The following is a 21,713-nucleotide window of genomic DNA, read 5'->3' as shown; positions in this document are numbered from 1 at the left end:
CTAGGCAATAAGCTTACGCCTCTTTATACTGAGGAAGAGGTGGAAAAAGACATGGGTACAACAGTTTTAATAAAAGGGAGAAGGGTCCATAAGGACAACCTTCGTTAAACTTAATCTAGAACCTAGGCGTTTCTAATGATAAACAATTAACAAAAAATTTCATATATGTTTTTAGGATTTTCATAATTTTGGCCATATCAATATCGGTAACGACAGGAAGGTTAATCGACTATACCAATGCAAGGTACATTCCGGTGGTCGGTGAGGACCTTGTAATTTGGGAAAATTCAGGACACATCAAGCATGTTACCAACTTGACACTTTACGAATTACTGAGAGACGAGACAATTAATGCCACAGACCACTTTCCTCAGTCACATATGAGGAAGTTACTAGACGCGGACATAAACCAGATAAGTCGACTGATACAAATGATAAACGCTCACCACAGACAGGCGAGAAGCCTGAATGCCCTAGGGACAGTCCTGAAATACATTGCTGGAACTCCTGACCATGACGACTTCAATAGATTAATGAGCACAGAAGAACAGCTAATTAACTCGCAGGACAGACAGTTTACCATAAACACTCAAGTACAGAAAGAAATCAATAACCTTACCATTACAGTAAATAAAATCCTGAAATTAACAAAAGAAAGAGAAATAAACACCGGTCACCTTTATGACATACTACTGGCTAGAAACAGAGCAATTATTACAGAATTAAATAACATTATAACAGCTGTCACTTTCGCCAAAATTGGGGTCTTAAGTCCCATTCTCTTAGACAGTAACGAAATAAATTTCATAACAGGAGACGAGCACTTCACTGACCTTACCGTGGCCGATGTTATGGCAGTAGCTAGAATTAAGATATTACAGTATAATAACATAATTTACTTTTTAATAAGATATCCGATTCCTATGTTTAGATGTAAGAAAATTACTATTTTACCGGTAGCTCATGGCCACCAAATCCTGCACCTAGAAGAATCCATCTTAGCCAAGTGTTATAACCATACCGTAGCCGTAAAGAACTGCAGCGACACAACACCAACGTTTTGCTTACCATCTCCGACTACATCATGCGCTCTGCAACTACTGACTCGCAACACCGCTAATTGCAGTACAACATTTAACAACCTCACACCAATTTCACCGATAAGTGACGGCCTTGTTGTCATCAATGACCAATTGGCTGTCATCGAGGAAAATAATGAGGTCCCTATTACGGTCAACGGAACATACCTCGTGGTCTTCAAAAACAACGTAAAGATTAATGGTACGACTTTTTATAACGAAAATTCTACATTGCCTCTAAAACCTGAAACTCCATGGGCTTCTACAATCAACTTGACGCAGCACACAGAAATATTAAGCGCTTCTTACCTTCACCATGTGAATCTAGAGAATGTTCAAAGGATCAATCACCTGCAGCGATCAATCCATTATGGCCACGTTACAGGTTTCTCAGCCATTGGTGTCTTATTAATCATGGCATTCACTGTTTACGTCCTTCTCAGGATAAGGAGGACCAAGAGAGAGATTATCATAGCCAGGTCCGTTGAAACTGCAATTAAAACCGCTTCTTTGAGGACCGAGGACGTTCCCCATTTAGAAGGGGAGGAGTTATCGCGAAGAAACGACACACCCTAATTCCCGTCGTAATAAGAGCCTACCACTCTGCACATGTCGCTAAGTCAGCACATTTTGCGTGAGAACATTGGCCAGACATCTAAGTAAACAAACACCATGCACGAGGCGCAAGGTCAGCAAAACGTCAGCAGAGGAGCTACAACGCGATGCGGGTTGGTGGCTTGAGCTAAGTTAGGAATAATTTAATGGGCACTTTATACTTGACAACTAAGCCGTGATGACGGCAAATAAAATAACTTCAAATTGAATAATACATTTGAATAATTTATACAAGAAAATCGTCTTTATGCTTAAATATAAGATAACGGAATTCTTCCAAATGCACTGCCGTTATGGCTTTATGTCCACTTCAGTGCGATGAAGAAGGTTAATTAACTTAAATATGTGAATATAATGATTTGAAGCAACTCATTATCGATTGATAAATGTGTATATACAAGAAAATCGACTTTATACTTAAACATAAGGTTGTGGAATTCTTGCAAATTCACTGCCGTTATGGATTTATGTCCACTTCAGTGCGATGAAGAAGGTTAATTAACTTAAATATGTGAATTTAATGATTTGAAGCAACTTTTTATCGATTGATAAATGTGTTTATACAAGAAAATCGACTTTATACTTAAATATTAGGTTGTGGAATTCTTGCAAATTAACTGCCGTTATGGATTTATGTCCACTTCAGTGAGATGAAGAAGGTTAATTAACTTAAATATGTGAATTTAATGATTTGAAGCAACTCATTATCGATTGATAAATGTGTTTATACAAGAAAATCGACTTTATACTTAAACATAAGGTTGTGGAATTCTTGCAAATTCACTGCCGTTATGGCTTTATGTCCACTTCAGTGAGATGAAGAAGGTTAATTAACTTAAATATGTGAATTTAATGATTTGAAGCAACTCATTATCGATTGATAAATGTGTATATACAAGAAAATCGACTTTATACTTAAATATTAGGTTGTGGAATTCTTGCAAATTCACTGCCGTTATGGCTTTATGTCCACTTCAGTGAGATGAAGAAGGTTAATTAACTTAAATATGTGAATTTAATGATTTGAAGCAACTCATTATCGATTGATAAATGTGTATATACAAGAAAATCGACTTTATACTTAAATATTAGGTTGTGGAATTCTTGCAAATTAACTGCCGTTATGGATTTATGTCCACTTCAGTGAGATGAAGAAGGTTAATTAACTTAAATATGTGAATTTAATGATTTGAAGCAACTCATTATCGATTGATAAATGTGTATATACAAGAAAATCGACTTTATACTTAAATATAAGGTTGTGGAATTCTTGCAAATTAACTGCCGTTATGGATTTATGTCCACTTCAGTGAGATGAAGAAGGTTAATTAACTTAAATATGTGAATTTAATGATTTGAAGCAACTTATTATCGACTGATAAATGTGTATATACAAGAAAATCGACTTTATACTTAAACATAAGGTTGTGGAATTCTTGCAAATTCACTGCCGTTATGGATTTATGTCCACTTCAGTGAGATGAAGAAGGTTAATTAACTTAAATATGTGAATTTAATGATTTGAAGCAACTCATTATCGATTGATAAATGTGTTTATACAAGAAAATCGACTTTATACTTAAATATTAGGTTGTGGAATTCTTGCAAATTAACTGCCGTTATGGATTTATGTCCACTTCAGTGAGATGAAGAAGGTTAATTAACTTAAATATGTGAATTTAATGATTTGAAGCAACTCATTATCGATTGATAAATGTGTATATACAAGAAAATCGACTTTATACTTAAACATAAGGTTGTGGAATTCTTGCAAATTAACTGCCGTTATGGCTTTATGTCCACTTCAGTGAGATGAAGAAGGTTAATTAACTTAAATATGTGAATTTAATGATTTGAAGCAACTCATTATCGATTGATAAATGTGTATATACAAGAAAATCGACTTTATACTTAAATATTAGGTTGTGGAATTCTTGCAAATTCACTGCCGTTATGGATTTATGTCCACTTCAGTGAGATGAAGAAGGTTAATTAACTTAAATATGTGAATTTAATGATTTGAAGCAACTTATTATCGACTGATAAATGTGTATATACAAGAAAATCGACTTTATACTTAAACATAAGGTTATGGATTTCTTGCAAATTCACTGCCGTTATGGATTTATGTCCACTTCAGTGAGATGAAGAAGGTTAATTAACTTAAATATGTGAATTTAATGATTTGAAGCAACTCATTATCGACTGATAAATGTGTTTATACAAGAAAATCGACTTTATACTTAAATATAAGGTTGTGGAATTCTTGCAAATTCACTGCCGTTATGGATTTATGTCCACTTCAGTGAGATGAAGAAGGTTAATTAACTTAAATATGTGAATTTAATGATTTGAAGCAACTCATTATCGATTGATAAATGTGTATATACAAGAAAATCGACTTTATACTTAAACATAAGGTTGTGGAATTCTTGCAAATTAACTGCCGTTATGGATTTATGTCCACTTCAGTGAGATGAAGAAGGTTAATTAACTTAAATATGTGAATTTAATGATTTGAAGCAACTCATTATCGATTGATAAATGTGTATATACAAGAAAATCGACTTTATACTTAAACATAAGGTTGTGGAATTCTTGCAAATTCACTGCCGTTATGGATTTATGTCCACTTCAGTGAGATGAAGAAGGTTAATTAACTTAAATATGTGAATTTAATGATTTGAAGCAACTTATTATCGATTGATAAATGTGTTTATACAAGAAAATCGACTTTATACTTAAATATAAGGTTGTGGAATTCTTGCAAATTAACTGCCGTTATGGATTTATGTCCACTTCAGTGCGATGAAGAAGGTTAATTAACTTAAATATGTGAATTTAATGATTTGAAGCAACTTATTATCGACTGATAAATGTGTATATACAAGAAAATCGACTTTATACTTAAATATTAGGTTGTGGAATTCTTGCAAATTAACTGCCGTTATGGATTTATGTCCACTTCAGTGAGATGAAGAAGGTTAATTAACTTAAATATGTGAATTTAATGATTTGAAGCAACTCATTATCGATTGATAAATGTGTTTATACAAGAAAATCGACTTTATACTTAAACATAAGGTTGTGGAATTCTTGCAAATTCACTGCCGTTATGGATTTATGTCCACTTCAGTGAGATGAAGAAGGTTAATTAACTTAAATATGTGAATTTAATGATTTGAAGCAACTTATTATCGACTGATAAATGTGTATATACAAGAAAATCGACTTTATACTTAAAAATAAGGTTGTGGAATTCTTGCAAATTCACTGCCGTTATGGATTTATGTCCACTTCAGTGCGATGAAGAAGGTTAATTAACTTAAATATGTGAATTTAATGATTTGAAGCAACTCATTATCGATTGATAAATGTGTTTATACAAGAAAATCGACTTTATACTTAAAAATAAGGTTGTGGAATTCTTGCAAATTCACTGCCGTTATGGCTTTATGTCCACTTCAGTGAGATGAAGAAGGTTAATTAACTTAAATATGTGAATTTAATGATTTGAAGCAACTCATTATCGATTGATAAATGTGTATATACAAGAAAATCGACTTTATACTTAAATATAAGGTTGTGGAATTCTTGCAAATTCACTGCCGTTATGGCTTTATGTCCACTTCAGTGCGATGAAGAAGGTTAATTAACTTAAATATGTGAATTTAATGATTTGAAGCAACTCATTATCGATTGATAAATGTGTATATACAAGAAAATCGACTTTATACTTAAACATAAGGTTGTGGAATTCTTGCAAATTCACTGCCGTTATGGCTTTATGTCCACTTCAGTGAGATGAAGAAGGTTAATTAACTTAAATATGTGAATTTAATGATTTGAAGCAACTCATTATCGATTGATAAATGTGTATATACAAGAAAATCGACTTTATACTTAAACATAAGGTTGTGGAATTCTTGCAAATTCACTGCCGTTATGGATTTATGTCCACTTCAGTGAGATGAAGAAGGTTAATTAACTTAAATATGTGAATTTAATGATTTGAAGCAACTCATTATCGATTGATAAATGTGTTTATACAAGAAAATCGACTTTATACTTAAATATTAGGTTGTGGAATTCTTGCAAATTAACTGCCGTTATGGATTTATGTCCACTTCAGTGAGATGAAGAAGGTTAATTAACTTAAATATGTGAATTTAATGATTTGAAGCAACTCATTATCGATTGATAAATGTGTATATACAAGAAAATCGACTTTATACTTAAATATAAGGTTGTGGAATTCTTGCAAATTCACTGCCGTTATGGATTTATGTCCACTTCAGTGCGATGAAGAAGGTTAATTAACTTAAATATGTGAATTTAATGATTTGAAGCAACTCATTATCGATTGATAAATGTGTATATACAAGAAAATCGACTTTATACTTAAATATTAGGTTGTGGAATTCTTGCAAATTCACTGCCGTTATGGCTTTATGTCCACTTCAGTGAGATGAAGAAGGTTAATTAACTTAAATATGTGAATTTAATGATTTGAAGCAACTCATTATCGATTGATAAATGTGTATATACAAGAAAATCGACTTTATACTTAAATATAAGGTTGTGGAATTCTTGCAAATTAACTGCCGTTATGGATTTATGTCCACTTCAGTGCGATGAAGAAGGTTAATTAACTTAAATATGTGAATTTAATGATTTGAAGCAACTTATTATCGATTGATAAATGTGTATATACAAGAAAATCGACTTTATACTTAAATATAAGGTTGTGGAATTCTTGCAAATTCACTGCCGTTATGGCTTTATGTCCACTTCAGTGAGATGAAGAAGGTTAATTAACTTAAATATGTGAATTTAATGATTTGAAGCAACTCATTATCGATTGATAAATGTGTATATACAAGAAAATCGACTTTATACTTAAATATAAGGTTGTGGAATTCTTGCAAATTCACTGCCGTTATGGCTTTATGTCCACTTCAGTGAGATGAAGAAGGTTAATTAACTTAAATATGTGAATTTAATGATTTGAAGCAACTCATTATCGATTGATAAATGTGTATATACAAGAAAATCGACTTTATACTTAAATATTAGGTTGTGGAATTCTTGCAAATTAACTGCCGTTATGGATTTATGTCCACTTCAGTGCGATGAAGAAGGTTAATTAACTTAAATATGTGAATTTAATGATTTGAAGCAACTCATTATCGATTGATAAATGTGTATATACAAGAAAATCGACTTTATACTTAAATATAAGGTTGTGGAATTCTTGCAAATTCACTGCCGTTATGGATTTATGTCCACTTCAGTGCGATGAAGAAGGTTAATTAACTTAAATATGTGAATTTAATGATTTGAAGCAACTCATTATCGATTGATAAATGTGTATATACAAGAAAATCGACTTTATACTTAAACATAAGGTTGTGGAATTCTTGCAAATTCACTGCCGTTATGGATTTATGTCCACTTCAGTGAGATGAAGAAGGTTAATTAACTTAAATATGTGAATTTAATGATTTGAAGCAACTTATTATCGATTGATAAATGTGTTTATACAAGAAAATCGACTTTATACTTAAATATAAGGTTGTGGAATTCTTGCAAATTCACTGCCGTTATGGATTTATGTCCACTTCAGTGCGATGAAGAAGGTTAATTAACTTAAATATGTGAATTTAATGATTTGAAGCAACTCATTATCGATTGATAAATGTGTATATACAAGAAAATCGACTTTATACTTAAATATAAGGTTGTGGAATTCTTGCAAATTCACTGCCGTTATGGATTTATGTCCACTTCAGTGCGATGAAGAAGGTTAATTAACTTAAATATGTGAATTTAATGATTTGAAGCAACTCATTATCGATTGATAAATGTGTATATACAAGAAAATCGACTTTATACTTAAACATAAGGTTGTGGAATTCTTGCAAATTCACTGCCGTTATGGATTTATGTCCACTTCAGTGCGATGAAGAAGGTTAATTAACTTAAATATGTGAATTTAATGATTTGAAGCAACTCATTATCGATTGATAAATGTGTATATACAAGAAAATCGACTTTATACTTAATAATAAGGTTGTGGAATTCTTGCAAATTAACTGCCGTTATGGATTTATGTCCACTTCAGTGCGATGAAGAAGGTTAATTAACTTAAATATGTGAATTTAATGATTTGAAGCAACTTTTTATCGATTGATAAATGTGTTTATACAAGAAAATTGACTTTATACTTAAATATTAGGTTGTGGAATTCTTCCAAATGCACTGCCGTTATGGATTTATGTCCACTTCAGTGAGATGAAGAAGGTTAATTAACTTAAATATGTGAATTTAATGATTTGAAGCAACTCATTATCGATTGATAAATGTGTATATACAAGAAAATCGACTTTATACTTAAACATAAGGTTGTGGAATTCTTGCAAATTCACTGCCGTTATGGATTTATGTCCACTTCAGTGCGATGAAGAAGGTTAATTAACTTAAATATGTGAATTTAATGATTTGAAGCAACTCATTATCGATTGATAAATGTGTATATACAAGAAAATCGACTTTATACTTAAATATTAGGTTGTGGAATTCTTGCAAATTCACTGCCGTTATGGATTTATGTCCACTTCAGTGCGATGAAGAAGGTTAATTAACTTAAATATGTGAATTTAATGATTTGAAGCAACTCATTATCGATTGATAAATGTGTTTATACAAGAAAATCGACTTTATACTTAAATATAAGGTTGTGGAATTCTTGCAAATTCACTGCCGTTATGGCTTTATGTCCACTTCAGTGCGATGAAGAAGGTTAATTAACTTAAATATGTGAATTTAATGATTTGAAGCAACTCATTATCGATTGATAAATGTGTATATACAAGAAAATCGACTTTATACTTAAATATAAGGTTGTGGAATTCTTGCAAATTCACTGCCGTTATGGATTTATGTCCACTTCAGTGCGATGAAGAAGGTTAATTAACTTAAATATGTGAATTTAATGATTTGAAGCAACTCATTATCGATTGATAAATGTGTTTATACAAGAAAATCGACTTTATACTTAAATATAAGGTTGTGGAATTCTTGCAAATTCACTGCCGTTATGGATTTATGTCCACTTCAGTGAGATGAAGAAGGTTAATTAACTTAAATATGTGAATTTAATGATTTGAAGCAACTCATTATCGATTGATAAATGTGTATATACAAGAAAATCGACTTTATACTTAAATATTAGGTTGTGGAATTCTTGCAAATTCACTGCCGTTATGGATTTATGTCCACTTCAGTGCGATGAAGAAGGTTAATTAACTTAAATATGTGAATTTAATGATTTGAAGCAACTCATTATCGATTGATAAATGTGTATATACAAGAAAATCGACTTTATACTTAAACATAAGGTTGTGGAATTCTTGCAAATTAACTGCCGTTATGGATTTATGTCCACTTCAGTGCGATGAAGAAGGTTAATTAACTTAAATATGTGAATTTAATGATTTGAAGCAACTCATTATCGATTGATAAATGTGTATATACAAGAAAATCGACTTTATACTTAAATATAAGGTTGTGGAATTCTTGCAAATTCACTGCCGTTATGGATTTATGTCCACTTCAGTGCGATGAAGAAGGTTAATTAACTTAAATATGTGAATTTAATGATTTGAAGCAACTCATTATCGATTGATAAATGTGTATATACAAGAAAATCGACTTTATACTTAAACATAAGGTTGTGGAATTCTTGCAAATTCACTGCCGTTATGGATTTATGTCCACTTCAGTGCGATGAAGAAGGTTAATTAACTTAAATATGTGAATTTAATGATTTGAAGCAACTCATTATCGATTGATAAATGTGTTTATACAAGAAAATCGACTTTATACTTAAATATAAGGTTGTGGAATTCTTGCAAATTCACTGCCGTTATGGATTTATGTCCACTTCAGTGAGATGAAGAAGGTTAATTAACTTAAATATGTGAATTTAATGATTTGAAGCAACTCATTATCGATTGATAAATGTGTATATACAAGAAAATCGACTTTATACTTAAATATAAGGTTGTGGAATTCTTGCAAATTCACTGCCGTTATGGATTTATGTCCACTTCAGTGCGATGAAGAAGGTTAATTAACTTAAATATGTGAATTTAATGATTTGAAGCAACTCATTATCGATTGATAAATGTGTATATACAAGAAAATCGACTTTATACTTAAATATTAGGTTGTGGAATTCTTGCAAATTCACTGCCGTTATGGATTTATGTCCACTTCAGTGAGATGAAGAAGGTTAATTAACTTAAATATGTGAATTTAATGATTTGAAGCAACTTATTATCGATTGATAAATGTGTATATACAAGAAAATCGACTTTATACTTAAATATTAGGTTGTGGAATTCTTGCAAATTCACTGCCGTTATGGATTTATGTCCACTTCAGTGCGATGAAGAAGGTTAATTAACTTAAATATGTGAATTTAATGATTTGAAGCAACTCATTATCGATTGATAAATGTGTATATACAAGAAAATCGACTTTATACTTAAATATAAGATAACGGAATTCTTCCAAATGCACTGCCGTTATGGATTTATGTCCACTTCAGTGCGATGAAGAAGGTTAATTAACTTAAATATGTGAATTTAATGATTTGAAGCAACTCATTATCGATTGATAAATGTGTATATACAAGAAAATCGACTTTATACTTAAACATAAGGTTGTGGAATTCTTGCAAATTCACTGCCGTTATGGATTTATGTCCACTTCAGTGCGATGAAGAAGGTTAATTAACTTAAATATGTGAATTTAATGATTTGAAGCAACTCATTATCGATTGATAAATGTGTATATACAAGAAAATCGACTTTATACTTAAATATTAGGTTGTGGAATTCTTGCAAATTCACTGCCGTTATGGATTTATGTCCACTTCAGTGCGATGAAGAAGGTTAATTAACTTAAATATGTGAATTTAATGATTTGAAGCAACTCATTATCGATTGATAAATGTGTTTATACAAGAAAATCGACTTTATACTTAAACATAAGGTTGTGGAATTCTTGCAAATTCACTGCCGTTATGGATTTATGTCCACTTCAGTGCGATGAAGAAGGTTAATTAACTTAAATATGTGAATTTAATGATTTGAAGCAACTCATTATCGATTGATAAATGTGTATATACAAGAAAATCGACTTTATACTTAAATATTAGGTTGTGGAATTCTTGCAAATTCACTGCCGTTATGGATTTATGTCCACTTCAGTGAGATGAAGAAGGTTAATTAACTTAAATATGTGAATTTAATGATTTGAAGCAACTCATTATCGATTGATAAATGTGTATATACAAGAAAATCGACTTTATACTTAAATATAAGGTTGTGGAATTCTTGCAAATTCACTGCCGTTATGGCTTTATGTCCACTTCAGTGCGATGAAGAAGGTTAATTAACTTAAATATGTGAATTTAATGATTTGAAGCAACTCATTATCGATTGATAAATGTGTATATACAAGAAAATCGACTTTATACTTAAATATATGGTTGTGGAATTCTTGCAAATTCACTGCCGTTATGGATTTATGTCCACTTCAGTGAGATGAAGAAGGTTAATTAACTTAAATATGTGAATTTAATGATTTGAAGCAACTCATTATCGATTGATAAATGTGTATATACAAGAAAATCGACTTTATACTTAAATATTAGGTTGTGGAATTCTTGCAAATTAACTGCCGTTATGGATTTATGTCCACTTCAGTGCGATGAAGAAGGTTAATTAACTTAAATATGTGAATTTAATGATTTGAAGCAACTCATTATCGATTGATAAATGTGTATATACAAGAAAATCGACTTTATACTTAAATATAAGGTTGTGGAATTCTTGCAAATTCACTGCCGTTATGGATTTATGTCCACTTCAGTGAGATGAAGAAGGTTAATTAACTTAAATATGTGAATTTAATGATTTGAAGCAACTCATTATCGATTGATAAATGTGTATATACAAGAAAATCGACTTTATACTTAAATATAAGGTTGTGGAATTCTTGCAAATTCACTGCCGTTATGGATTTATGTCCACTTCAGTGAGATGAAGAAGGTTAATTAACTTAAATATGTGAATTTAATGATTTGAAGCAACTCATTATCGATTGATAAATGTGTATATACAAGAAAATCGACTTTATACTTAAATATTAGGTTGTGGAATTCTTGCAAATTCACTGCCGTTATGGATTTATGTCCACTTCAGTGAGATGAAGAAGGTTAATTAACTTAAATATGTGAATTTAATGATTTGAAGCAACTCATTATCGATTGATAAATGTGTATATACAAGAAAATCGACTTTATACTTAAACATAAGGTTGTGGAATTCTTGCAAATTCACTGCCGTTATGGCTTTATGTCCACTTCAGTGCGATGAAGAAGGTTAATTAACTTAAATATGTGAATTTAATGATTTGAAGCAACTCATTATCGATTGATAAATGTGTATATACAAGAAAATCGACTTTATACTTAAACATAAGGTTGTGGAATTCTTGCAAATTCACTGCCGTTATGGATTTATGTCCACTTCAGTGCGATGAAGAAGGTTAATTAACTTAAATATGTGAATTTAATGATTTGAAGCAACTTATTATCGACTGATAAATGTGTTTATACAAGAAAATCGTCGTTGTACTTAAACATAAGGTTGTGGAATTCTTGCAAATTCACTGCCGTTATGGATTTATGTCCACTTCAGTGCGATGAAGAAGGTTAATTAACTTAAATATGTGAATTTAATGATTTGAAGCAACTCATTATCGATTGATAAATGTGTTTATACAAGAAAATCGACTTTATACTTAAATATTAGGTTGTGGAATTCTTGCAAATTCACTGCCGTTATGGATTTATGTCCACTTCAGTGCGATGAAGAAGGTTAATTAACTTAAATATGTGAATTTAATGATTTGAAGCAACTTATTATCGACTGATAAATGTGTATATACAAGAAAATCGACTTTATACTTAAATATAAGATAACGGAATTCTTCCAAATTCACTGCCGTTATGGCTTTATGTCCACTTCAGTGCGATGAAGAAGGTTAATTAACTTAAATATGTGAATATAATGATTTGAAGCAACTCATTATCGATTGATAAATGTGTATATACAAGAAAATCGACTTTATACTTAAACATAAGGTTGTGGAATTCTTGCAAATTCACTGCCGTTATGGATTTATGTCCACTCAAGTGAGATGAAGAAGGTTAATTAACTTAAATATGCGAATTTAATGATTTGAAGCAACTTATTATGGACTGATAAATGTGTATATACAAGAAAATCGACTTTATACTTAAACATAAGTTTGTGGAATTCTTCCAAATGCACTTCCGTTATGGCTTTAAGTCCACTTCAGTGCGATGAAGAAGGTTAATTAACTTAAATATGTGAATTTAATGATTTGAAGCAACTTATTATCGACTGATAAATGTGTTTATACAAGAAAATCGTCTTTATGCTTAAATATAAGATAACGGAATTCTTCCAAATGCACTGCCGTTATGGCTTTATGTCCACTTCTCCAACTTATTGTCGACTGATAAATGTGTATATACAAGAAAATCGTCTTTATACTTAAATATATGATAACGGAATTCTTCCAAATGCACTGCCGTTATGGCTCTATGTCCACTTCAGTGCGATGAAGAAGGTTAATTAACTTAAATATGTGAATTTTATGATTTGAAGCAACTTATTATCGACTGATAAATGTGTTTATACAAGAAAATCGTCGTTGTACTTAAACATAAGGTTGTGGAATTCTTGCAAATTCACTGCCGTTATGGATTTATGTCCACTTCAGTGCGATGAAGAAGGTTTATTAACTTAAATATGTGAATTTAATTATTTGAAGCAACTCATTATCGATTGATAAATGTGTTTATACAAGAAAATCGACTTTATACTTAAACATTAGGTTGTGGAATTCTTACAAATTCACTGCCGTTACGGATTTATGTCCACTTCAGTGCGATGAAGAAGGTTAATTAACTTAAATATGTGAATTTAATGATTTGAAGCAACTTATTATCGACTGATAAATGTGTATATACAAGAAAATCGACTTTATACTTAAATAACTATATCTTGTGAATACTGCATCAATAGTAGTTTTGTATTTTGTTGTGCTAAGATTGCGATCATTGGACATCGTTAAATCAAATTCTTCATATAAAAATTCAATTAATGATTGATTTTTGACATCTGCAAAGCTCATGTTGAAATCTCCACTCAAAATCATAGGATAATGATCAAATCTTCTATTAATTTTCATCATAAATAGTGCGGAAGCAGCTTTAGAATAAATTTGAATACAACAACTCTCGTATTGCTTGTAAAGATTGCTTTGGTGAAATATAAACGGCAGCCATTATTATTGTTTGTCCATTAGAATGGCATTGGGAAATATATATATCACCAATATTCGAAACATTAGTGCTTAACATACTGGTATATCTCGCATGCACTTCCATATGATCTGTAGAAAAAGTGGCCATAGTATCATCGGACCGATGATAAATAGCCACCCCACCTGCTGGACGATTGTCTCTTTTGAAACTTGCTATAAAGTTGAAATTTGGAATGTCAATAGTTTCTTCGTTACTCACATGAGTTTCTGATAATATTAACACACTCATTTTCTCAACAAGAGCATCAACTGATAGGTCATGTACATGTCGTCGTAAGCTTTGACAATTGAATAAAAAAAGATAACTCTTTTTTTGTAGAAATGAAATCAATAAATGTTTTAGTAACAGTTTGTAAGTTATTGTCATGTAATCGTTTCAGTTCGATGGATAAATCATCACGATGAGTTGTAGATCTCTTTTGGTCTTTGCTTGTGTTTGAATCATCAGTCGGTGCGTTTCCTACTCTGCCATGATGAAATTTCCAGCTCGCTCCTGTATCTTCTTTAGTTAATAAGAACAAACCATCATTAGTTACTCTTGATAAGGCTACGTAAACCAATTCTCCAGAGTGAGCACGACTGTATTCATAAACAATAGCATCAAAAGTACCTCCCTGAGACTTGTGAATCGTCATAGCAAAAGCCGAAACTAGTGGAAAATGTTTTCTTTTCGCCACTATAGTTTTGTTGTTCTTCAGTGGTATTGATGATGTTTGAGCAGAAATTGGAAGATCATCTCTGTCGATTCCCAAGCGTTCAATGTCATTTCTTGCCTTAGTTTTGCGCTTTTGACCAGCAGATTTTAGAAACTTTAACCAAATTCTTGTAATTTCATCATTTTCTCGTCTGTCGCGAGGGCACGAACGAATGCCCATGCAAAGACTGCGTATTGCATGCAGCGCTCTCGCGTACCTATACACTCTGAGTATACATATAGGTATGTAATCTCGTCTGTCGCGAGAGCACGAACGAATGCCCATGCAAAGAGCGCGTATAGTATACATATATTATAAGAATACACGCGGAGTATATCTGTGTGAAATCTCATCTGTCGCGAGAACGGCTTGAAAGTGCTCACCCACAAAAGTGCCCAACGCGCCATAAGAAGTTTTCATTTCAATTATGTAAATAAATGGATCGTGAAAAAATATTTATAATATAGCACGGACATTTTTCTTTGACTTCACAAAATTTCATAGATTTATCTCTAGTAGTTTATGAGAAAATAATTTTACAATTTTATCGTGCTCTAAATTTCAACCTTCAATAACTTAAAAAAAAATTAATTATTTTGACGAAATATTTATATCACGGGGTATGTGTCTGGTCCCCTTCCTAATGAATTTTTCGAAATTTTCATGGACCACTTGACGTGGTTTGACCCCTCTGTTTAGCTCTGCAGCTCGTGTTATTTACTCCAGCAATAAATTAAAAAAATCATACCAAGTTTAGACATAGCGGCATAGAGACGGTTTCTTTTCCTGCTATCGAAGGCGGCTTTGAAATCGGCGCCGGTTTTCCTTACACAGGTGTTTTCTAAGATTTGGCTCATTGTGAAGCTACTGCCACTTGGTGTTGTGTGGAAGATTAAAGCCCACCGTCAACAAACTGATTAGACTTTATGCCAAAGTCACATATATGGGTTCCGTACTACAATGTGTACTACAATTGTTCAAATATCATTGAACATGCTTACTTATCAGCAATGCCGAAATTCTATTAAATATAAATATCTATTTATATATTAATATACATACATATATATAATGCATTTACATTCAATGCACATCTAATAATACTGGTTGTCAAAAAAGTCACATATTCGATAACAAAGTTTTTTTTAAATGAATGTGCAGGAATATTGCTGTATTTTTTGAAAACAGTCTCGGAATTGGCTGATAATAGAGAATCAAGCAGCAGTGTTATCAGAAATATATTAAATAAAAGAAAACGCCGTCGTTTTGCATTATTAGCTAGCGAAAATTCACGGAGAAGAATTCCAAAAACCAAAAATTTTTGTACGGTTATCGAAAGCATGGAAGACGATGTATTTTATTCTCATTTTCGAATGAAGAAAAGTATATTTCAGGTATTTATTATAAAATACATAGAGTATTGAGTAAGTTGATAAACCTAATACCCCAAATGTAAAGAAGTTGCAGATTGCGATTAAGCCCTGGTGGAATTCAAGTGAAACTGGACGTTTAGCAATAACGTTGAAAAAAGCTTTACAAATAACAATTTGGAAGCTAAGCAATAATTGCTCTTTCAGAGATGTCAGCGATCGGTTTGATGTGGCAGCTGGCCTCGCTTATAAGGTGTTTCTGAAAATAATTAAAATGATTTGCCGCTTGAAGGGAGATGTAAACAAATTTCCCAAAACTGCAGCGGAACAAAAACAAGAAGAATTTACAAACCTGCGGTATAATCCTTTTCCTTTTGTAATTGGATGCATCGACGGAACTCATATTCCAATTTCGCGGCCAATCAGAGATGAAATCAGCTATCGCAACCGAAAGGGAACGTATTCAATCATTACACAGGTAAAAAATTAACTTTTTTGCATCATTATAATTATTAACTGCAAATATTTTTTCAGGCTATTGTAGATAGTCGAATGAGGTTTATGGATGCATTTATCAGCTGTCCAGGTGCATGCCACGATGCATCAGTTTGGCAAAGTAGTTCTGTCAGGAAAGCTATAATTAGCAAGGAGATTAAAATCTATTCTAATTACCATTTGTTGGGCGATGGAGGGTATCCATTAGAATTGTTCCTTATGGTGCCCTATCGTGATAACGGGTTCTTAACACCAATGCAGTCAAAATACAATGCGATTCTGTCTTCAACTCGCGTTGTAGTGGAACAGGCATTTGGTGTTTTAAAAAAAAAAAATAGAATTCTCAAATACATCGAAGCTCAACGTCCATATATGCCAAAATTAATTACAATGGCATGCATGATTGTTCATAACATAATAATTGAAAATGAAGGCTACTTAGTTGATGAAATAGATGAAGAAAAAACACATACTGAGCCCCAAATAGTCGAAGATACGACTACATCGGGACAAAGGGAGACAAAAACAAAAAGGGATGCACAGGCCACGCTATTGTCTGCCTAATTGAAAACAGTTTGGACTTTAAAGTTATAGTGGTATTTTAAACTTTACTAAACCCAATAAAGAAAAAATAAAAATAAAATAACAGTCAGTTCATTTTGCACTAATAGGAAAAAAATAAACAAAAAACAATACATTTTGCACTTAAAATTTAATATGAAAAATTCATTCAAGCACATTCTAAGATTTGTCGAGTATTTTCTGGAACAGTGTACGAATTTCTTTCTTTCTTTCTTTTGGTATCTTCTTCCGATTCCTTGTTTAAAAACTCTAACACATTGCTTTTTCTTGTTAGTTTATTTCTTGGATGCTAGTACAAGGTAATGTTGCATCTAAGTCCAGCACCGTAGGGCTTTCGGGTGGATCATTACTTAAATCTTGCATTAAGGACTCAAGGGAAGATTCCAGCATGGCATCAGGCACAAGGACACTACTGCGGCTGCCAAAAACTTCATCCAATGTTTGGAAAAATTCCCAATTAGCCGCGCCTTCCCCAGATGTCTTGTTGCGTTTTTTTATTCGTTTGTAGGTGCTCATTATATTAACAAAACATCTGGTACTTTCGTCCTTGGAGAATGGGAATGTGTTATCTATTTCCTTTACATCCCGCATTATTTGCTCCCAAAGTGTGTTCCTCTTTGTTTTTCAACGAAATCTGGCTCATACTTCAACTTATTTCTATAAGTAATTTCTTCCTCTCATGGTTCCACTTTTTTTCACTATGCATACGTATATACAAAAAATATTAAAAAATCATAAGTAAAACTACAATCTTTAAAGTAAATCACTTTTACTTACCATAAATCCGCCATTTTCACCACAAGTTTATATTTTGTTTTCTGTTTGCTTTTTGCCGCCAAGAAAAGCCACTAAAGCATCACAAATGAAAACAATGCAGAAGTTTGGCATATGTTGCGCATAAAACAGCATTTCCATGCAATAATAAACATGCGGCATTGCCAAGGTTGTGTCTGATGCGATTATGACCACTAGGCATTGCAGTGTTGCATTTCAAACTGCGTTGATGAAGTCAGCCATTAATTCTTACTCTGCTTTTCTTAGAAAATGCCTCGGAAGCGGAAATGTGGTATATCCAAACCATACTCATACTAATATTATAAATGCAAAAAGGCGTCGGGTAAGTACATATGTTCGAGCTAATGTAGCGCATGTTTTGAGAAATATATTTCTTTCTACAAATGTATTTTTGGAAAAAATAAGAATTCATATTTTCGGACTACTATATAATAATCGTAGCATAAATTATATATACCAATTAAAATAATACATTTAATATGAGCAATGATATTTTGATTTATGCTTGTATAAGTATATTAAATTTAAGACTTCGCTCATTCGCCAATCAGTTTTGTATAATTTTTCCGCAAATTAACAACATTAAACTAAATCTTAATTTTTTTAAGAAATGTATTAAATTATTTTGAAAATGTACTTTATTTTTATAATTTAATACAACCGTCTTGTCTTAATACTCCCTCTACTTAATTTAATATTACCGAAATGAAACTGCCGTCGGTATATGTGTAAATGGTATGTGTTGTAGAGATGGCAAATATTTCAGTACCTGCGATTTTGTCACTTTTTAACGAACACATGGGAAACTTCAACAAAGTAGCAGTCACAGTATCACGTGAAAAATTGCAACTGCGACAAAGTAGCAGTCACAGTATCACATGAAAAATTGCGACTGTGACAAAGTAGCATTCACAGTGAAACATGAAAAATTGCGGCTGTGACAAAGTAGCAGTCACAGTGACACATGAAAAATTGTGACTGTGACAAAATAGCACTCACAGTGTAACATACAAAATTGCGGCTGTGATGAATTCATATTGTTACGAATTTACTCTTGCTAGTTTACTTTGTTAGGTTCGTATCTCTGGATTGACAAATAAAATCAACACTGTTTAATTTAATTCAACAACTCTTTATTTCACAACTCGTCTACACTATAGCAGTTTACTCTTAGCACTGATTGATTACGTTGGCGCTGCCACGGCTTATATAGCCACGCACTTCTCGCTGATGCCGACGTGTCCTTCTAGAATATCGCGTCTGGAAATTACCAGAACATACGGCTATAGCCACGCACTTCTCGCTGATGCCGACGTGTCCTTCTAGAATATCGCGTCTGGAAATTACCAGAACATACGGCTATACGGCGCCAGACGCAAGCAGACAGTCGCGGCGCCAGACTCAGCAATTGTTTAACTAGACGAGCAGACAGTGTGGCGCCAGATGTCTACAACAAGACAAATGCTATTCCATATACCTACAGCTATTGTTCATAATCAGGGATGCATATAGTAATACAAATACAACTTAATACTACTTTTTGTAACACTGCCCTCCACTAAAGCCTAATCGTCCCGATTAGGCACAAATCCTCTTGAACCAAATGGGGCGAGCCTCTCCAAATGTACTACTTTCATTTTACATCGTGCTTTCCCATTTCTTTGTATGCGGTATACCACGTCATTAAGTCGTTTCATCACCATATAGGGTCCTTCCCAGGCTGTCTGCAATTTCGGGGACAAGCCTTTCTTTCGAAGTGGATTGTACAACAGGACCAGATCACCTTCTTCAAAACCTTTTGAATTTGCCGCTTGATCGAACCGGTCCTTCATCTTATTGCTCATCAGATGCGTATGCTGTCTTACCATTAGATGCAATTCATTCATTTCTTCCTTTAAGGCAGAACAATAATCTCCATCATTTCTTACAGCTGTAGGATTCGTACCAAACTTAAGATCAGCAGGGAGTCGCAGATCAGATCCGAAAATAATCTTTGCTGGCGTGTAACCAGTTGTCTCGTGCTTCGCTGAACGATACGCCAGCAGGAACATCTGGATGCACTTGTCCCAATTCCGTTGATCTTTATCAACGATTTTCCGCAGATGTTCTTCGAGCGTTCGGTTGAATCTCTCTACCATCCCATCTGATTGTGGGTGTAACGCTGTTGTCCGTGTCTTGTGGATGCCCAATAATGTACAGACTTCTTGGAAAATGGAAGATTCGAAATTCCTGCCTTGATCTGAGTGTAATTCGACGGGCACTCCGAACCTTGTTATCCAATTTCCCACAAACGCTTCGGCTACTGTCTTCGCTTCCTGGTTTGGTAAGGCATATACTTCTGGCCATTTACTGAAATAGTCCATGACAACCAGTAGATATTTGTTTCCGGCCGTACTGGTTGGGAACGGACCTGCAATATCCATTGCGACTCGTTCAAATGGTGATCCCACGTTGTACTGTTGTAGCCTACCGCGACTTTTGGCTTTAGGACCTTTAGCTGCCATGCACTCTACGCAATTACTTATCCATTCTGCTATGGAATCTCGACAACCGATCCAGTAGAACCGTTGTTTAATCTTCTCTATAGTTTTTGTTATTCCAAGGTGCCCTCCACTAGGTCCATTGTGATATTCTTTCAATACTTTTGGGATCATGGACTTCGGTACTATGATCAGCAGACGAGAATGTTTGCCATCTTCGCTTTCCCAGGTACGATGAAGGTACCCATTAACGAGGTTTATGCTGTTCCATTGGGCCCAATATGCTTTTGCAGTTGGACTCTCGCTACTTATTTGTTCCTTTGGTGGTCGTACCCCATTTTCTTTGGCCATTACCAGCTTTGCAAGATTAGGGTCCTCCAGCTGATTGATTCTGATGCGGTGAGGAGTCCAATCATCTTCAGGTTCTATATTCAGTAATCGCACGTCGATTATACCTTCTTTTCCTTCTGATTTGGAGCAATGTTTACATTCCAGTGGACAAGGGCGACGTGATAATGCATCCGCATTTTTGTGGTGAATCCCCTTTCGATGTTCCGTTTCGAAGTCGTAATTCTGTAATCTTTCGATCCATCGTGCAATTTGGCCTTCCGGATTCTTAAACTGTAATAACCATTTTAATGCTGCATGATCAGTCCTCAGCAAGAATCGTTGTCCATACAAATACTTGTGGAAATGTTTTACACATTCCACCACAGCTAGTAGTTCTTTTCGCGTCACACAGTAGTTTTTCTCTGGTTTCCCGAGCACTCTGCTGTAATACCCAATTACTCTTTCTTGTCCGTCGATGAGCTGAGACAGGACACCTCCAATTCCATAAGCGCTCGCATCTGTATCCAGGATGAATTTCTTTCCAGGTATTGGATAAGCTAACATCGGCGCCGTACAAAGTAGTTCTTTCAGCTGCTCAAATGCTTTTTCTTGTTCCAACTGCCATACAAACGGGCGATTCTTCTTGGTTAAATCATGTAAACTTCTAGCCACGTTCGCAAATCCAGGTACAAAACGGCGGTAATACGTGCATAAGCCAAGGAAGCTGCGGAGTTCATGTATGTTGGTGGGTCGAGGCCAATCTTTGACTGCTTTTATTTTTCC

General features: G+C 33.3%; 1 protein-coding gene across 4 annotated transcripts in view; it reads left to right on the top strand.

Annotated features, from left to right (window-relative positions):
• The window catches only part of LOC105222180 (putative nuclease HARBI1), an 83,821-nt gene extending 66,473 nt beyond the window's left edge, over nt 1-17,348 (top strand). For 2 of the 4 annotated variants that reach the window (XR_007422517.1, XR_007422516.1), the window contains exons 2-4: nt 16,040-16,272; nt 16,337-16,726; nt 16,783-17,348. Coding sequence is in view for 2 of the 4 variants with exons in the window: in XM_011199396.4 (XP_011197698.3) it covers nt 16,219-16,272; nt 16,337-16,726; nt 16,783-17,307 (969 nt within the window). In the remaining 2 variants the exon portion in view is untranslated. Of the gene's footprint in view, nt 1-14,129; nt 16,273-16,336; nt 16,727-16,782 lie in introns of those variants that run through there. The other 2 variants (XM_011199396.4, XM_049454703.1) reach the window with 2 other exon arrangements.
• Nucleotides 17,349-21,713: the final 4,365 nt, after the last annotated feature.

This window comes from Bactrocera dorsalis, chromosome 4, assembly GCF_023373825.1.
Source record: "Bactrocera dorsalis isolate Fly_Bdor chromosome 4, ASM2337382v1, whole genome shotgun sequence".
Classification (NCBI taxonomy): domain Eukaryota; kingdom Metazoa; phylum Arthropoda; class Insecta; order Diptera; family Tephritidae; genus Bactrocera; species Bactrocera dorsalis.
Note: the sequence above shows the minus strand (reverse complement) of the source record. Positions and strands in the feature narration are given on the sequence as shown.